Source organism: Microcaecilia unicolor, chromosome 2, assembly GCF_901765095.1.
Source record: "Microcaecilia unicolor chromosome 2, aMicUni1.1, whole genome shotgun sequence".
Lineage (NCBI taxonomy): Eukaryota > Metazoa > Chordata > Amphibia > Gymnophiona > Siphonopidae > Microcaecilia > Microcaecilia unicolor.
Genome location: NC_044032.1, coordinates 504,425,458 through 504,444,316, shown reverse-complemented (window position 1 = coordinate 504,444,316; position 18,859 = coordinate 504,425,458). Strand labels below are relative to the sequence as shown.

The following is an 18,859-nucleotide window of genomic DNA, read 5'->3' as shown; positions in this document are numbered from 1 at the left end:
GCTCGGCCCCCAGACACTGAAGACATGAAGAGTGCCTATCAGTGAGCGAGATTACCCGGGCGCACTGGGTGCACTTCTTGAAGCCGCTGGAAGGCTTCGATGTCATGGGCGGAAAAATCACGCCGGCGAAGTCAAAATCCGAAATGACGAATTTGGAGCACCAAAACTTTAAGGGAGAAAAATCTCGACCGAGGCCGAAAAGAGGCCTACCCCGACAACGAAAGAAAACTTACCAGGGCAAAAACTGGAAATACGGGAAGGGGCAAACGAAACCCAAGGGGGTTTCCGGAGCACTTTCCGAACGAAAAGAAACTTTTCCGAAGAAAAAACACGTCGATTTAGATAACGGACGCGCGAGCTCGACTCTCCGGGGCTCGACACGACAAAAACACAGCCGTACCGAGTGCGGACGAAAGAAGACTGGCCGGCTCGAGCCGGTTTCGGGCGGGAAGACGGCCGCGCATGCGCGGTGCGCGCGGGCGCGCGAGAGCTAGCAAAGGTCTTTGCTAGGAAGATTCCGATTGGAGGGGCTGCCGAGGACGTCACCCATCAGTGAGAACAAGCAGCCTGCTTGTCCTCGGAGAAAGCAAGAAACAGAGTCATAAGAATCAGAGGGCCCACTGGCATGAACACTGAAGACCCCAAGAATGAGTGAAGGTGAGGATCAAGAAAGAAAGAAAGCCAGGAGATGTCACCCACTTGTAAGCCCGATCAATCTTGGTTGTTGACAGAAAATAATCAATTAGATATTCCTGTTTATAGCTGTAAAGCTTTTGCAACATGTCTACTCCTCAGTTGCTGGAAAATTGCTGTGAAACTACATAAATACTTGAAAGACAATCAACAAGTTTATTTGCTGAAGTGCTAAATGCGTGAATGATAGTGTGTTATATAATTTACGCATATACTTAGGTGCGCTCTGCCCATGTGTTTGCCCACTTTCAAACAACATACCATCACATTTAGGCGCCGTGTTATAGAACAGCGCCTAGCCAAAATATTTAATTGATAAAATAGTATTGATGCATACACCAAACAAGAAGTGCCCATGTTTACTCCTGAAACACTGTTAAACATAGATGGGCCCTTTTACTAAGGTTTGCTAACAGACTTAGTATGCGCTACCAGTTAGCACATGCTAAATCTGTTAGTGCGCCTTAGTAAAAGGACTCCATATTGAACAGGTACTTAATATGGAAATACTTTCTTAGTAATACCACAATAAAACTACATCAAGTGTTATGGATCTTTAACCCTATTAAACTATTTTTGGCACAGGATAAAAAGAAAAATGATTGAACACACACAAACACACAAAAAAGAAATTAGGATGATACATACTAGCTGAATGACCACAACTCTGGATCTTACTAGGACCCAGTGCCAGAGAAAAGACTATGTACAACAGCTACAACCAGGCACCATGACTTTGAATGACTGTGACCTGGGCACTGAGTGGTGTTTAAATCCATATACGACTTTAAAGAATCTTTTAGAACCTAGTTCTACCTGTTGTTTTATATGGATACAGGGGACTAACTATTGAGGATGTATTAGGAGGTAAAATTTAGATTTGTATGTATGAAATTCTACTTTGAAAATAATTATGTCGTGTATCCCTGTATGAAAATTACTAAAACATAAGTGGAAAAGAAATTACAGATACAGAAGCCTTAGATGATGAAATCCTTAAGTGGCATTCTCAATTACTGAATTTGAAAACCCCCTTTACTTTACCTAGTCTCTGATACATTAGATACACAAATAACTTAAGTGGGGTGATACAATATTCTCTCACCTTCAGTTCTCAGTTGCTGTATGGCATCAGCACACGTCCTCATAAAGGTCTGTGCATCTTGATCAATCTGATCGCGTTCTGTGTCTGTCATTCGTGAATACTCAGACACAATATGACTGGAAAAACAAAAAATTAGACATTAAAACCAATAGCTTCTATTACTGTGTAAATAAAATTATATGTTTAACATTTGATCAGGTTTTATTTTCACATATCATAAAATACAAATATTACAACTACAGAAATTATACATATTTAAATATAGTCAAAAGTACTCTGCATATCTTGGTAAAGGATTCTTTGTTGAATGGTAACACATGGCACTTGTTCACAATAACTTACAGGCTCAACATGCATGCCATTCTCACAGTACTAACCAAGGTGTGCTCAGTACAAAAGTATTGCCATACTGGGACTGACCAAAGGTCCATCAAGCCCAGCATCCTGTTTCCAACAGTGGCCAATCCAGGTCACAAATACCTGGCAAGATCCCAAAAAGTACAAAACATTTTATTTATTTATTTTATTTTTGTTACATTTGTACCCCGTGCTTTCCCACTCATGGCAGGCTCAATGCGGCAGGCAATGGAGGGTTAAGTGACTTGCCCAGAGTCACAAGGAGCTGCCTGTGCTGGGAATCGAACTCAGTTCCTCAGTTCCCCAGGACCAAAGTCCACCACCCTAACCACTAGGCCACTCCTCCAGAAATAAGCAGTGGAGTTTTACCAAGTCTATTTTACTAATGGTCTATGGACTTTTCCTTTAGGAAGCCGTCCAAAACTTTTTAAAACCCCGTTAAGCTAACTGCATTTACCACATTCTCTGGCAATGAATTCCAGAGTTTAATTACATGTTGAGTGAAGAAATATTTTCTCAGATTTGTTTTAAATTTACTACTTTGTAGCCGAATGCCCCCTAGAAATACCCCCACCTCCCAAATCAATCAATTCCTGATATCACGGAAGACCCAGGCAAACAATCCAGTCTGCCTAACAAGGGAATGACTAGCATATGATATCTCCACACGTGGTCTTGAGAGGCCACACCATGGCAAGAATAGATATTGTAATAAGAGGTCTGGAACTGGGCCACTACTGCAGTGGCTACAGAAGCCTGTAGGGGTATCCCCTGTATCTCTCCTTTGGAAGGCCTTTTATACATTTGTTAACGTAAGCATACAACTTTCTGTTTTATTGATGTATTTGTATATATATTGGTTTTGTTTTCTTTTATATACGCCATTATATACGCCAGTCTGCGGAGTACCTCAAGGATCACCATTATCACCAATACTCTTCACCATAATGATTCCACTGGCACAGTCCTTATCCAACAGAGGCCTTAACCCATTCGTTTACGCAGATGATGTTACAATATACATCCCCTTCAGAAATGATCTGACAGAAATAACCAACAAAATCAACGATAATCTGAACATCATGGACTCGCACACCAAGCACCCCTTTTAACATTCATTCAAAGAACCGGGATCCTTCACCCCCACGATCCGTCATCTGTCCCAGCTGCAGCGCGTCTCCCCACTCTAGTGCCTGTCCGCGGTTGAGCTTCTCTCATGCCACGTTCCTACCGCCATTCTACCTTCTAACTTGTCTTCAGCTGTAGCAGTACCAATTCACACAGTGTACCTGCGGCTGCTGTAGAGGATTCCCTCTGCCTCCGCGTACTGTACCGCCCCCCTCTATGTGGCGTATGAACGGTTGTGTGATGCGGTGCGATTCGGTGTCATAGCTCCGTCCTCGACGTCATTACGTTCCGACGTGAGGGCGGGGCAGACACTCATGGGGAAAAAGCGATCTACACAACTACATCTTCTGGTTTCAGGCTTCTGGCTTCAATAGAACGTTGGAGGTGCGTTTTATATAGAGAGATGTGCTCATGATGGTAAAGAAAGTCCCAAATTGCCCAAAATCATTTCTTATGCTTAATAGTATCCTGAAATTCCATCACCATAAGGTTATGGAACATATTCCTCCAATGCCAAAAGGCTGGTAAGTGATCTATGGCCCAATAATGCAGTAAACATTTTTTTGTTTTACGAAGTATACAAGATTCATAGAACAAAATACATTCAGATCGACTAAGTGGTCTACAATGGTCTAATTTCCCAAACGGGATAGCCAACGGAGGTAGAATGATAATCTTCCCCAACAAGGACTCCAAACAATGGTTTGTGCATCATTAGCATCCTGATGCTCTAGAGGAATAAAATTACTACTTTTGAAGTTGGTATTAACTTTCCTGGAATAACATGGCTTATGAAGTTTACCGGCAACTACGTCATTCCATTTGGATAACAAAACTGATTTTACCATGCTGTGGAACTGGAATTCTCAAAGGTGGATAACATTTGAAGTGGACAAGTTTAAAAATAACACATGCAGGAAAAATTAATCCTTACTATTACTACATGTTGCTTGATTCCCTAGTAGGGACAGACACTCAAAAAAAGGATTCTGGAGTCACTATGAACAATACATTGAAATCCTCAGTTTAGTATGTGGACATAGTCAAAAAAGCAAACAGATTGCTACAAATTATTCAGAAAGCAAAGGGAAATAAAACAAAATAATCAACCAAAATTGTGATCTGTGTACAGTTCTGGTAAACCCATCTGAGAAAAAGAAGAAGAACCACCAAAATGATAAAGTGATGGAACGATTCTCCTAGAAAGTTGAACAGGTCAGGGCTGTACAGCGGGAGGTGGTGGAAATGAAAACGGTAATAGAATTCAAACACGCGTGGGATAAATATAAAGGAATCCTGTTCAGAAGGAATGGATCCTAAGGAGCTTAGCCGAGATTGGGTGGCAGAGCCGGTGGCGGGAGGCGGGGATAGTGCTGGGCAGACTTATACGGTCTGTGCCCTGAAGAGGACAGGTACAAATCAAAGTAGGGTATTCACAAAAAGTAGCACATATGAGTTATCTTGTTGGGAAGACTGGATGGACGATGCAGGTCTTTTTTCTGCCGTCATTTACTATGTTTACTATGTTTACAGCTTTGAGAAGAGGTGGCTGAGGGGAGATATGATTCTATAAACATATATCATGAGTCAGGTGAAGAAATATATAGAGAACGATTATTTACCCTTTCATATAGTATTAAGACTAGGGAATATTTCATTAAACATGTCACACAATGAATTATCAGTTAGTGGAATTTACTGCCAGAGGCTATGGTCAAAACATCTAGCACAGCTAGATTTAAATGGATTTGGACAAATTCCTGAAGAAAAATTCTACTTATCAGACATGGGAAAAGTTGCAACTTATCCCAGGGAGTAAACAACAAGGAAAGAATCTTTGGGATCTGCCAGGTACTTCTGGTGACTTGAACTGGTCACAGACAGACATAGCATAATGGACTCAAAGCGCCCTTTCTCTTTTTCCGACGAGGTACAAACTTTGCAGACCCCATCTGCCGCAACACCCAGGCGACGAAGCTTCTGAGACATGGCCGCCAAACTAACCGCACTCTAACTGGGAAACCAGCCAGCTAGAGAAAGCAGGGAGAGCAAGATAGCAAAAGAAATATATAAATAAAAAGTGCAGTTTTGCACTAGTTAGCTTTTTTTTTTTAACCGCTGCTGTGCTCTAAAATAAAATAGTAAAGGGAGAGTTCTTTTAAAAACATACAGTGGCAGTTCCCTGAGGTCCTACCCGGGGTGTAGACCAGCCTTTAAAGTAATTTACAAATTGTGCTAAAGCAAGCCACAGAAAGGCTCACGGTAAGTATAAGGAGGACGGACCCAGCCACCCGAGTGTGTACTCCTGAAGCAAAAGAAAACCCCCACAGGGTCTCAGCCATCAATTATTCCCCAGCGGAGCACAAAGAAAAGAATTATAGAAAGAAAAATTAAAATATATAAGGAATAATGCAAAGGAAAGAGAGACTGAAGGGTTCACTGCCTTTTACCTACTGGAGACTGAGAATACTGAGATTCAATAGGGCTGAGCTGGGCTCTTATTGGTTCGCTCAAGAATCTTTGTTTTCAGTCTCCATCTGCTTGCTGAAAGGCGTGCACAACCGATCAGTTCCGGAGAGAGGTTAAGGAATGTGCAAGTTTTACTGTCTCATCAACTTATGCAGCTGCCCAAAGCCCCACCTACTACTCTGCTGAACAGGGGATAACATCAGAGGATCTTTCTTTAAATTAAAACTACATTTGCAGTGTTGCCTATAGCTTGTACTTGTCAGGTTCTCAGGTTCAGAGCCCGCGGGGCCGGGCTCTGGAGCAAACGTGAGCCCTTGGGCTGTTGCCGAGGAGCGACAGCAGCAGGCAAAACCCACCAACCAACACTGGGTAAGCACACCGGCAGGGACTGCAGGCACTGCCCAGCGAACCGGAACACATGGACTGGAATCCCCCGGACTGGAGGACACAGGACTGGAACACACACTGGACTGGAACACACTGGACTGGTCCGCACAGCTTCACCTGCGCTTAGCTACTAAGCCCCCCAGGAGTTGAGCTTCTGGGTTCGAGTAGCCGACAGGACTTACTGGATACCGGATGACATAGGGACCAGGACTGGAAACAGAAGTGCTCCTAACCCTAAACTGATCTACGTGCTCCCAAGCCCTAAACTAGCAGGAGTGTTCCTAACAGTAAACTGACAAAAGGACTTCCTAAGCCCTATACTAAACAGGAGCTCCTACGCCCTGCTCAAGAAAGGGACTTCCTAAGCCCTAAACTAACAGAGCAGGGAACTAAATACAAAGCTAACACAGGTGCTACTAAGCACCAAGCTACAAGCAGAGCTTTACACTAATAAGCTAAACACAAAACTAACCAGCTACCTAAGCACTGCTCTAGCAAGCTAGATACAACTAACAAGGTGCTTCCTAAGCACTACTCTGGCAAGCAACCAGAAGAGCTCCTAGCACTAAAAGGGAAGACAGGGGAGGCACAAGGAAAAAGCAGGGACGCTAACACATAAGCCAAACGTGATTCTAAATCACCAAACACCAACAGCAAAGACTGCAATGCTCCTAATAGCACAAACACCAGAAGTATTTCTAACAGCAAACTCTGCAGTGTTCCTAACAACACCAAACCCTGAAGTACTTCTATCAGCAACAGAGCTTCCAAAGCCCTACACATAGCAATGCTTCCAAAACCAAGAGGGAAAAGCAGGAAAGCTAAACACACAAACACCAGTGCACACTGCACTAACACTAACCTGGCCCTTAGCAAAAGCAAGCAGGGAAACTAGACACAAAGTCAGAAGTGCACACTGCACCACCCTACCTAAAGCAAACACCACTGTTGCAAAGGCCCTGAAGGAAACAACACCAGTTCCTTATCAAGGCCCTCCCTGATGATGTCACACTCCCTAGACCTAGGCAAAAGCACACTGACCCAGAGAGGCCCAACCCACACCAATGCAACACTGTGAAGCACTTGAAGCCAGTATACCCAAAGAGAGGTAGAGCAACTCAGGCAACACACACACAGGTGCAGTATAGTGAAACAATTAGAGCCATGCTGCTGGAAGCTGCCAGCACAGAGAGACAGAGCCAGCTCAGAAAGGACAGAGAAAAGAAACAGAAGCCAGCTAAGAAGCTGACCCCCAGGAAAGAGGTAAGTTTGAGAGGGGTTCAGACCCCAATCATAACAGTGCTGTTTCACTGTCACCTGTACTTTTTGGGTATTTCAGGCTCCACTTTGAGCTGTCTTGTTGCCATACTGCTGTAGCAGGCATGTTATGCAGCTGCTCGAAGCCCCGCCTATTACTCTGCTGGAACTAGAGATGACATCAGAGGACTCTTCTTTAAATTAAAACTACATCTGCAGCAGGATGAACTCCTTTGTGCATGACATGAGGGCACAAAATGGGGGTGCAAATATTTCTTACTATGGATCTTTAATAGCCTTTTATTTTACCTTTTATTAATTTCCAACATGCAGGATGAATCTCTCTCACATATACCATCTGGGGTAAGAGATCAGACTGCAATTTTCTTGAACACTGCTGCCAGGTGAGTAATTTAATTTTTGTTCCATTATTCTCTGGGACAAGACTTATTAGCCATAATTCTCATCATGATCCACATAAAGGTTTATTAAATACCAAATCTCTTAGAAATAAGCATACATCATTAGAGACAAGATCATCGATTATAATCTTGAGATTTTATGTTTTGTGGAAACATGGGTTATCAACACTGAACTTTCATATTTGATTCAAGCAATTCCACCTGGATACAGATCATTATTTAGGAATAGATTAGATAAGAAGGGTGGTGGCTTACCAGTAATAATTTTAGATCATTTACCCATTTGATCAGGGCCATCTATTTCTCATCCTATTAGAAAGGCACTCTCCTTTCAATTAGGCTCATCCCCTTCTCTGGATTTACTATTTATCTTCCTCCTCCATTTTCCAATAACATAGTCATGGACTTACAATCCATTTTCATACAATACACTCAAACATCCATCATTCACTCGTTCACAGTGATCTAAATATTCATCTTGATGACCTTAAAGAACCTTTCGCTGCAGACTTCAGGACCTCTCATTTCTACAAATAGTGAGTCAGCCTACACATTCAGCTGGACACACACTCAATGCGATTATTATGCCATCATCTTCATTAACAAATGTGAAAGATCTTAGTACAATTTCTTTGCTGTGGACAAATCACTGTCCAATTTTCTTATCATACATTATATCTCAGGCTACATTTTGTAAACAAATCAATTCTACCAGAGATCTTACTAATCTGATGTTAAAATTTCCTTTAGATTCATTATTTTACACTCTTTAGAGGAACAGGCCATCACCTGGAATACATCTTTATGTAAAACACAATCCCTTGGAATCCAAAGAGAGACCTATGACTGAGAAAAAAAGAAACCACGATGGCTCAATGCACAACTGATTCTGCATAGGAAACATCTTCATTACTGGAAAAACTTGGAGGAAGAAGAAAGACTGTCTTCTTCTATTTATAAGCAACTTGCCACGGCCTATAAAAATAGTATTGCATATGCTAAAAAAAACTTGGTATTCAAATTCAACTTAAAAGGAGTCAAATACCAAAAAATTGTATACTATATTACGGTCATTTACACAATGTCATCACCTCAACCAATGGATTTGACAGTCATAACAGCTCAGAAGTTGATAGTCCAATACTACCCCACATCTATCCACCCAGTTATGGTATTCTTCATTCTCCAAAACAGGGTAAAAAAAGGAGGCGGACTTGCTCTAATCTTTAAGAGTTTTTTTTCATGTGTCTTTAATTAGTTCTGGGGTTTCCCCTGAACTGGAATACATGATATGCAAATTCTGTGATGGGACGCATCCCCTGTTTTCTTTTGCACAAGGAAGTACCTGGAATAAAATCCCAGCCCTTCTTCCCCTGGTGGAACGGGTTCGAACGCATAGGCCTTTAGAAGGGCGGAGAGTTCCTCTGAAAGTACCTGCCTGTGCTGGGAGCTGTATGAATGAGCTCCCAGTGGGCAATTTGGAGGTTTGGATTCCAGATTGAAGGTGTATCCTAACCGGACTATTTGAAGAACCCATCTGTTGGAAGATACGAGAGGCCACCTTTGGTGAAAAAACCTCCCTCCAACCGGCAAGTCGTCCAGTACGGACACTTTTCATTTGGCTATGCTTTGCTGGAGCCAGTCAAAAGCCCGTACCCTGCTTTTGCTGGGGAGCAGCAGGGGCCTTAGATGCACGCTGTTGACGAGAACGAGCGCACAGGGGCTGAGCCTGACCAGGCTGTCGGGACACCGGAGTGTACCTATGCCTAGCATAGGAATAGGGAGCACTCCGCGCCCCCCCCCCCCAAAAAAAAAAAAAAAAACAAACTCCTAGTTGAGGAGGCTGTAGCAGAAGGCACCCGGCTGGAGAGAGAAGCCATAGCATCATTGTGCTTCTTGATCTGGTCCACAAGATCTTCCACCTTCTCTCCGACAAGGTTAGCCCCCCGCCAATGTACATCCGCCATCTTCTGCTGGACCGAATGATCCAGATCAGAGACACACAGCCATGAGAGTCTGCGCATCACTATACCCCGAGCAGCAATTCTGGATGCCACATTAAAAGTATCATAAGCGCCTCTGGCCAGGGATTTACAACCCACCTTCTGCTGCCTGACCACCTGGCAAATGGCCCGGCCTGCTCCAGAGGGAGGGCATCGACCAAGGAAGACAGCTGCCTCAACGAGTTCCGCAAGTGAATGCTCGTGTAGAGCTGGTAAGATTGGATACGGGCAGCAAGCATAGTGGCCTGATGTGTCTTCCTCCCAAAAGAGTCCAAGGTCATAGCTTCTCTGCCTGGGGGTGCCGAACATAGTCCCTAGTATTCTTGGTTCTTTTGAGGGCGGAGTTCACCACCATGGAACTGTGTGATAACGGAGACATCAATCCAGGTTCACCGTGGATCTGATATTGGGAATCAGTCTTCTTCGGGATCATGGGAGAAGACAAAGGGAACAACCAGTTTCGCATAAGGACTTCCTTGAGTACCTTATGCAAAGGAGCAGTCACTGCCTCCTTAGGTGGAGAGGGATAATCCAGGACCTCGAGCATCTCAGCCCTGGGCTCATCCTCCACCTTCATAGGGAATGGAATGGCCATAGCCATTTCCCTGACAAAAGATGTAAAAGAGACTCTAATGAGGAGAGTCTCCTTTCAAGTGGAGGGGAAGGTTCAGAGGGAATCCCAAAAGACTCATTGGAGGAAATGTATCTGGGATCCTCCTCTGACTCCCACGAACGCTCCTCTTCAGTATTGGAAAGCACTTCCATAAGTGAACTCCAAGACTGAGCCTGCCTCGACGCCAAGGATCGACGTCCTCGATGGCGATGTCGAGAAGCCGACGCCCACATGGACTGCAGTGAAGCTTCCTCCACTGACGCTGAAGGGGAGTCGACCTGGGTGGTAGCAGCACCGGTGCCGGAGGATGGGGACCACACCGCAGGCAAAGGGCCAGACGCTGCTGCTGCAGCAGGTGGCGCGGAAGGCGCAAGCGCCCACGACACCAAAGCGGATTGGCGCAGTTCTTCCAGAAGTTCTGGAAGCAGGGCCCGGATGAACTCGTCGACAGTCGCCCTCGGAGAAGACTGCGGGGCCAGTGGAGCAACCGGAGGCAGAATCTGTTGAGGCTCAGGAGCAGGTACTGGGCTGCTAAGAGGCTGACGCATCGGCACCTTCTGTATGGAGGGGGAGCGGTCCTCTCGGCGCTGACGCTTCTTCGGTGCCGAATCCTTCGGCGCCCTGGAGCTCCCGGCACAGTGTGTCAAAGGAGACTGGTGACAGTGCTGCTTTGCCTTTGCTCGATGCCCGTCACCGAGGCTCCGCAGTGCCGACGAGGGCAACATGGAATCCTCACGTCTCCTCAGGGTCGGGTCCGCCGATGGTCAGTCCCAGGGGGCATGCATAGCAGGAGGCCTCGAAACAGGTGGAGACCCACTCGACACCTCACGACTCCCAGCGTGACTTGGTCTCTCAGCAGCCATTACCTCTGCTCCTGACGTCGATGCTTCCCTCGATGTCGACGCTGCCGACCTCAGCACCGATTTCGATGCCAATGTCGAAGGACCGGACCGAGCCCCAAAATGTTTCTCGCGTTGGACTTCTCAAGCTACTTGGGTCCGCTTCTTCATATGAAGACACAGGGCACAAGCAGCTGGGCTGTGGTTGGGCCCAAGGCACTGGATAAACCAGTATACTGGTATCGGTACCTGAGATGGTCCAGTTGCACCGAGTACAACGTTTGAAGTCGCTGGGTGTCCTTGATGACATGGAAGGAATAACGGCTCCAGCGAAATCAAAAGACTTGATTGTGCCAATAAAAAGGAGCACAAAAATAAGGAGAAAACCCGGTCGAGTCGAAAAAGAAAATAAATTTTAAAATTGACAAAAAAAGCCAGAGGATTTAATAAAAGGGTTCCTAACCCTTTTTTTTTTTTTTTTTTTAAAGAGAAAATTTAAAAAATGAAGAAAAAACACGCGAAAAATCGCTCTTCAGAAAGCTCTTTCCCGGGCCAGAACAAGGAGCACAGGAGGAGCCTGCTGCACCTCGTCACGGAAAAAAAGTAACTGAAATCAGTATGTGCATGCACAGTGGGCACTGCATGCGTGCCAGAAGACTCTAGCAAAGTTTTTTGTTCTTTGCTATGGCAAAATGCCGATTCCTGGGCCGACGCGGACGTCGACCCACATGTGAGAATAATGCAGCCTGCTTGTCCTCTGACAATCAGAACTTTACACTAGTTCTGTGCATGGGAGAGCTGTTTCATCTTTGTGCTGTTGGATATCACCCATGCGTGTGGGACTCAATCTTGCTTGATGGTGGAAGACACCTGTTACAGAATAAATCAAACATGAGCAACGACAATTACAGCAGTAATAATATTCAAACAACAATACAAAGTATGGCATAATATGCTACTTACAATGTCAACACAATATGTAATAGAACATTTTAATTGACAGTGTAGGGTATAATCAAAGATGGAACATAAGGTTAAGAGTAAGAGGAGTTAGAAAATAAGGTGACTAAAAAGGTGAACATAAGGTCAGAAAGATGGTTAACATATAGACAGGTAAGAGTAAGAGTTAGAGAATAAGGTGACTAATTTAAAAAAAGGTGCACACGAGGTCAGAGATGGGAGAAATATGTAAATATATTGCTTTTTCATTTAACATAATTACAAAAATAACTTATGCCCTGGTAGAAAGGAACTCTTTAGGGATGGAAGTATAAGGTAAAATTATGTATAATCATACCTGATAATTTTCTTTCCATTAATCATAGCTGATCAATCCATAGACTGGTGGGTTGTGTCCATCTACCAGCAGGTGGAGATAGAGAGCAAACTTTTGCCTCCCTATATGTGGTCATGTGCTGCCGGAAACTCCTCAGTATGTCGATATCAAAGCTCCATCCGCAGGACTCAGCACTTAGAGAATTACACCCACGAAGGGACACTCTGCCCAGCTCACCACCGCCGAAACGGGGGAGGGGAATTAACCCAGCTCATCCCCACACAAGTGGGGGAGGGGAATCCGTCCAGCTCATCCCCGCGGAGCGGGGGAGGGACACCACCCCGCCGATGCGGGGGGATCTGGCTTATCCTGCAACCGCAACCGCGGGAGGAGCTGACTGACCCGAACACCGCCGAAGCGGGAGGGGTACAAAACTGCCCTACAGCCGCACGAAGCGGGAGGGAGTGCCGGCAGAATTATAAGTCTCAATCCAGCCCCGTAAAACGGAGGGGAGAGGAATGCAGCAGCTCACTGTAACACAAACTCGTCTTAACTCTTGAAGAATCCAAGTGAAAAAACTTGAACAGGAAGTCTTTCTGAAGTAACTGAAGAGTAAACTTGAACCTGAAATGCAACCAGAATAAAACAATACAGATATCTGGGAGGGGCTATGGATTGATCAGCTATGATTAATGGAAAGAAAATTATCAGGTATGATTATACATAATTTTACCTTCCATATCATCAAGCTGATCAATCCATAGACTGGTGGGATGTACCGAAGCAGTACTCACCCAGGGCGGGACATAGAAATCCCTGACCGCAACACTGAAGCTCCAAACCGGGCCTCCGCCCGAGCAGCCACAGTCAAGCGGTAATGCTTGGAGAATGTATGGGCCGAAGCCCAAGTTGCCGCCTTGCATATCTCTTCCAAGGAGACGGAACCGGCCTCTGCCATCGAGGCCGCCTGAGCTCTTGTGGAGTGAGCCTTCAGCTGGATAGGCGGCACCTTCCCTGCGGCCACATAAGCCGCTGCAATGGCTTCCTTGACCCATCTTGCCACTGTAGGCTTAGCAGCCTGCAGACCCCTACGAGGACCTGCAAACAGGACAAACAGATGATCCGATTTCCGGAAATCATTGGTCACTTCCAAGTATCTGATGATGACTCGTCTCACATCCAGATATTTAAGAGCAGAGTACTCCTCTGGGTAGTCCTCCCTACGAAAGGAAGGGAGACAGAGCTGCTGATTCACATGGAAGCGAGAAACAATCTTGGGCAGAAAGGAAGGCACTGTGCGAATAGTCACTCCTGCCTCAGTGAACTGCAGAAAAGGCTCTCGACATGAGAGCGCCTGGAGCTCGGAAACTCTTCTGGCTGAAGTGATAGCCACCAAAAAGACTGCTTTCAACGTCAGGTCTTTCAGAGATGCCCTCGACAAGGGTTCAAACGGCGGCTTCTGCAATGCTCTTAGCACCAGGTTGAGATTCCACGCAGGCACCACTGAGTGCAGAGGAGGGCGCAGGTGATTAACTCCCTTGAGAAAGCGCACCACATCTGGCTGGGAAGCCAGGGAAGCACCCTTCAGGCGGCCCCTGAAGCAAGCCAGAGCCGCTACCTGGACCTTAAGGGAACTGAGCGACAGGCCTTTGTCCAGACCTTCTTGCAGGAACGCCAACACTGAAGAAATTGGAGCAGTGAAGGGAGAAAGTGAGCCTGCTTCACACCACGCTGCAAAGATACGCCAAACCCTGGCGTAAGCAGTAGAAGTAGAGCGTTTCCTCGCTCTCAGCATAGTGGCGATGACCTTGTCTGAGAAGCCCTTCTTCCTCAGACGCTGCCGCTCAATAGCCAGGCCGTAAGACCAAAGGGGGAGGGATCCTCCATCACCACGGGACCCTGATGTAACAGGCCCTGCTCCACTGGCAGCCGCAGAGGATCGTCGATTGAGAGCCTGATCAAGTCCGCATACCAGGGACGTCTGGGCCAATCCGGACCCACCAGGATTATCCTGCCGGGATGTCTTGCCACCCGGTCTAGGACCCTGCCCAACATGGGCCAGGGTGGGAACACATAGAGAAGCTCTTGTGTCGGCCATTGTTGGAGAAGAGCATCTACTCCCAGGGATCGAGGGTCCCGTCCTCTGCTGAAGAAGCGCGGCACTTGGCAATTGGCCGATGACGCCATCAGATCTAGGCTCGGCTGGCCCCAGCGCTTCGTGATGTCCAAGAACGCCTGAGCAGATAGCTGCCACTCTCCGGGCTCCAAGGTATGGCGACTGAGAAAGTCCGCCTTGACATTCATGACTCCGGCAATGTGGGCCGCTGACAGCTGTTCCAGGTTCGCTTCCGCCCACTGGCATAGACTCATAGCCTCCTTGGCTAGAGGGGCGCTCTTGGTACCTCCCTGGCGGTTGACATAGGCCACAGCCGTGGCATTGTCCGACAGTACCCGTACAGGCTTCAGCACCAGTACCGGGATGAACTCCAAAAGCGCCAACCGAATGGCTCTGAGTTCCAGGAGGTTGATAGACCACTTCGCCTCTGCAGGAGACCAGAGCCCCTGCGCTGTCCTTCCCAAGCAGTGGGCTCCCCAGCCCGACAATGAGGCGTCCGTCGTGACGACAATCCACTCTGGGGTCACCAGAGGCATTCCTGCAGACAACTTGTCTGCCTGCATCCACCAGCTCAGCGCCTTGCGCACTGCTGGATCCAAGGGAAGACGCACCGCATAATCCTCCGACATCGGAGTCCAGCGCTGCAGCAGAGAGTGTTGTAGTGGTCTCATATGAGCCCTGGCCCAGGGCACTACTTCCATCGTGGCCGTCATAGAGCCCAACAGCTGCACATAGTCCCAAGCCCGAAGAGGAGAGGCTACCAGGAACTGGTCCACCTGAGCCTGAAGTTTGACAATCCGATTGTCTGGCAGGAACACTCTGCCCACTTGGGTGTCGAATCGAACTCCCAGATACTCCAGGGACTGAGTCGGGCGCAGCTGGCTCTTCTCCCAGTTGATGATCCATCCCAGGGAGCTCAAAAGAGCAACTACCCGGTCCACAGCTTTGCCGCACTCTGCATAAGAGGGGGCTCGGATCAACCAGTCGTCCAGATAAGGATGGACTTGTACTCCTTCCTTTCGCAGGAAGGCCGCTATGACCACCATTACTTTGGAAAAGGTCCGCGGAGCAGTAGCCAACCCGAACGGGAGGGCTCTGAACTGGAAGTGTCGGCCCAGGACTGCAAAACGCAGAAAGCGTTGATGAGGAGGCCAGATGGGAATATGCAGGTACGCTTCCTTGATGTCCAAGGAAGCCAGGTACTCCCCTGCCTTCACTGCCGCTATAACAGAGCGGAGAGTCTCCATGCGAAAGTGCCGCACTTTCAAGGCCCGATTGACCCCTTTGAGGTCGAGGATAGGCCGGACAGAACCTCCTTTCTTTGGTACCACAAAGTAAATGGAGTAACGCCCCTTGCCAAGCTGACTTTCTGGCACCGGAACGACCGCACCCAGGCGGATCAGATTGTCCAAAGTCTGCTGCACTGCCACAGCTTTGACCGGAGACTTGCAGGGAGAGAGTACAAACCCGTCTCTTAAGGGTCGGCAGAACTCTAGCTTGTAGCCGTCTCTGATGACTTCCAGCACCCAAGCGTCTGAAGTTATTGTGGTCCACTCGCCCAGAAACGAGGACAGCCGTCCTCCAATCTGCACTGGGGCGTGGACCAAGACCCCGTCATTGGGTACGAGACCCTGGGGGAGGACCGGAGGGAGCACCTCCGGGACGGCGGTCTCTGCGAAAGGAACGCTGCTTGGGGGAGAAATGCCTCTTAAAGGAAGAGGGGGCAGAAGAACCCGACCTGCCCGGGCGGTACCGACGGGCTTCCTGAAACCGTCCTCTGGAGGTACCGGGACGAGCACTAGCCCGAGCCCTGACCTCTGGTAACTTCTTGCCCTTAGATGTGCCGAGATCGGTCACGATTTTGTCCAGCTCGACCCCAAAGAGCAGCTTGCCTTTAAAAGGCAACCTAGCCAGGCGGGATTTAGAGGCGTGGTCAGCAGACCAATGTTTCAGCCAAAGCCACCGCCGCGCAGAGACTGTCTGAGCCATGCCTTTAGCTGAGGCTCTCAAGACATCATACAGCAAGTCTGCCACATAGGCTAAGCCCGATTCCAGGGCTGGCCAATCATCCCTCAAGGAATGATCCGAGGGGGAAGCCCGCTGCACCATAGTCAGGCACGCCCTGGCCACATAGGAGCCGCAAACTGAGGCCTGCAAACTTAAAGCAGCCGCCTCAAAGGACGACCTTAAGGCCGCCTCCAATCTCCTGTCTTGGGCGTCCTTTAGGGCCGTGCCACCTTCCACCGGCAATGCCGTTTTCTTAGTCACCGCAGTGATTAAAGAATCCACGGTAGGCCACAGATAGGCCTCACGTTCACTCACAGCCAAAGGATAGAGGCGGGACATAGCCCTAGCCACTTTAAGGCTCGCTTCTGGGACATCCCATTGAGCCGAAATTAAGGTGTGCATGGCATCATGCACGTGGAAGGTTCTAGGCGGGCGCTTCGTCCCCAGCATAATGGCAGAGCCAACAGGGGCTGAGGGAGAGACGTCCTCCGGAGAGGAAATCTTCAAAGTGTCCATGGCCTGTAACAACAGGTTGGGCAAATCCTCTGGGCGAAAAAGCCGCGCTGCAGAGGGGTCATCCGCTCCATCCGAGCGGGGATCCGTCTCCTCCAAGGAATCCGCAAAGGACCGTTGGGAGACCTCAGACACGCTGCCCTCATCTACATCGGAGGAGACAAATTCCTCCAAGGCCTGGGAATCAACCCGAGGGCGTTTACCTCTGGGAACCTCAACCTCTTTACCAGACGAGGGAGCGGGGGCAGCGTTGTGCATGAGGAAGGCCTGATGCAGCAGCAAAACAAACTCGGGGGAGAAACCCCCCAGACTGTGCACTTCCGCAGCCTGGGCAACAGCCCTAGGCGCACTCTCAACCGGCGCTCGCAACAGCGGGGGAGAGGCCTGCTGCGCATCCAAAATGGCGTCCGGCGCGAAACTCCGCGAAGGAGCCGCGCGGGAAGAACGGCTCTTAACTTTAGCCGCTTCTGTGCCGTCGCCCAAATTAAGGGCGTTCATGGCATTAATGTCTCCAACCTCAAGGGCGGCCCAAGAAGAAGCCGTCCGAGCCGCGTGGCCGGCCAAAATGGCGGAGGCGAGGAGCGGGGGATGGGCGTTTATGGCGGGAAAAACCGCCACGCCGGAGGAAGGACCGGGACATTCATCGGTCACGAAACTGCCACCCAACAAGGGCGAATCAGGCTTTAAGACCCCCGCATCCCCTCTAGAAGCGCTCAAGCGACCCGGGGAGCGACCCTTTGCGCCCTCGCCCTCCGACGCCATGTGCCACGAGGAGAAGAATCGGGGAACCCCCGCCAGCTATAAAAAGGTAAAATTACCTGCTGTCCGCTCCGAGTTGTAACGACCTGGTGTCCCAGTGAGTAGCTGCAATAGACGCTTAAATAAACGTCGAAATAAACGCCTTTAAAGACGTTTAAAATTTTTTTTTTTTTTTTTTTTTTTAACGGAGCCAGCGGGAGGGGGGAGAAAAGGAGGGACCTGGCACCACCAGGTTTGCACTTGCTCAAAAGAGCCCTCAACCCCAGGCACTCAACAAAACCTAAAAATTAGGCTTGGAGGCCTAGCCAGAGCTGCTGCTGCTGTGCGTGACCACCACCTGCTGAGATAGAGAACATACTGGGGAGTTTCCGGCAGCACATGACCACATATAGGGAGGCAAAAGTTTGCTCTCTATCTCCACCTGCTGGTAGATGGACACAACCCACCAGTCTATGGATTGATCAGCTTGATGATATGGAACTATACTTCTGTAGGCCATTTCTAACAGAAACCACAATATCATAGCTTTTTAAAATCATTAACAAAAGAAACTCTATTAGTTTAAAGTAATGTGTGCAAAGTGATAAAAATGCTGAGACAGGGAGAGAGAGAAGAAAGGAGGGGTAAGAAGCCCAAAGAGTTGAAACAACAATGTATTTAAGCATGAGACCATGAAGCTGTAAGACTATGGAAGGTGAAATATGCTATGTGCTGAACTATGCAAAGTTCTCACATAAAGGTTTAAAGATACAAAAATGCAGACTGAGCAGAACTAACAATGGATAGGGGCTCAGCTGCTAGGGTGATGTAAAAATTTTGGGGGGCTGTCATATGATAATTAACAATGATGTATTAGGGGTTGGTAAATGTGATCACTATCCAATGAGAAACTTAGGGGCAGATACTTAATGTAAC

At 47.8% G+C, this 18,859-nt stretch overlaps 1 protein-coding gene across 1 annotated transcript in view; it reads right to left on the bottom strand.

The window, feature by feature from the left end:
• Positions 1-18,859, bottom strand: part of STX18 (syntaxin 18) — a 157,030-nt gene that overhangs the window by 88,173 nt on the left and 49,998 nt on the right. The window contains exon 3 of the mRNA XM_030191179.1: positions 1,799-1,914. Within this exon, the coding sequence (XP_030047039.1) occupies positions 1,799-1,914 (116 nt within the window). The remainder of the gene's footprint in view (positions 1-1,798; positions 1,915-18,859) is intronic.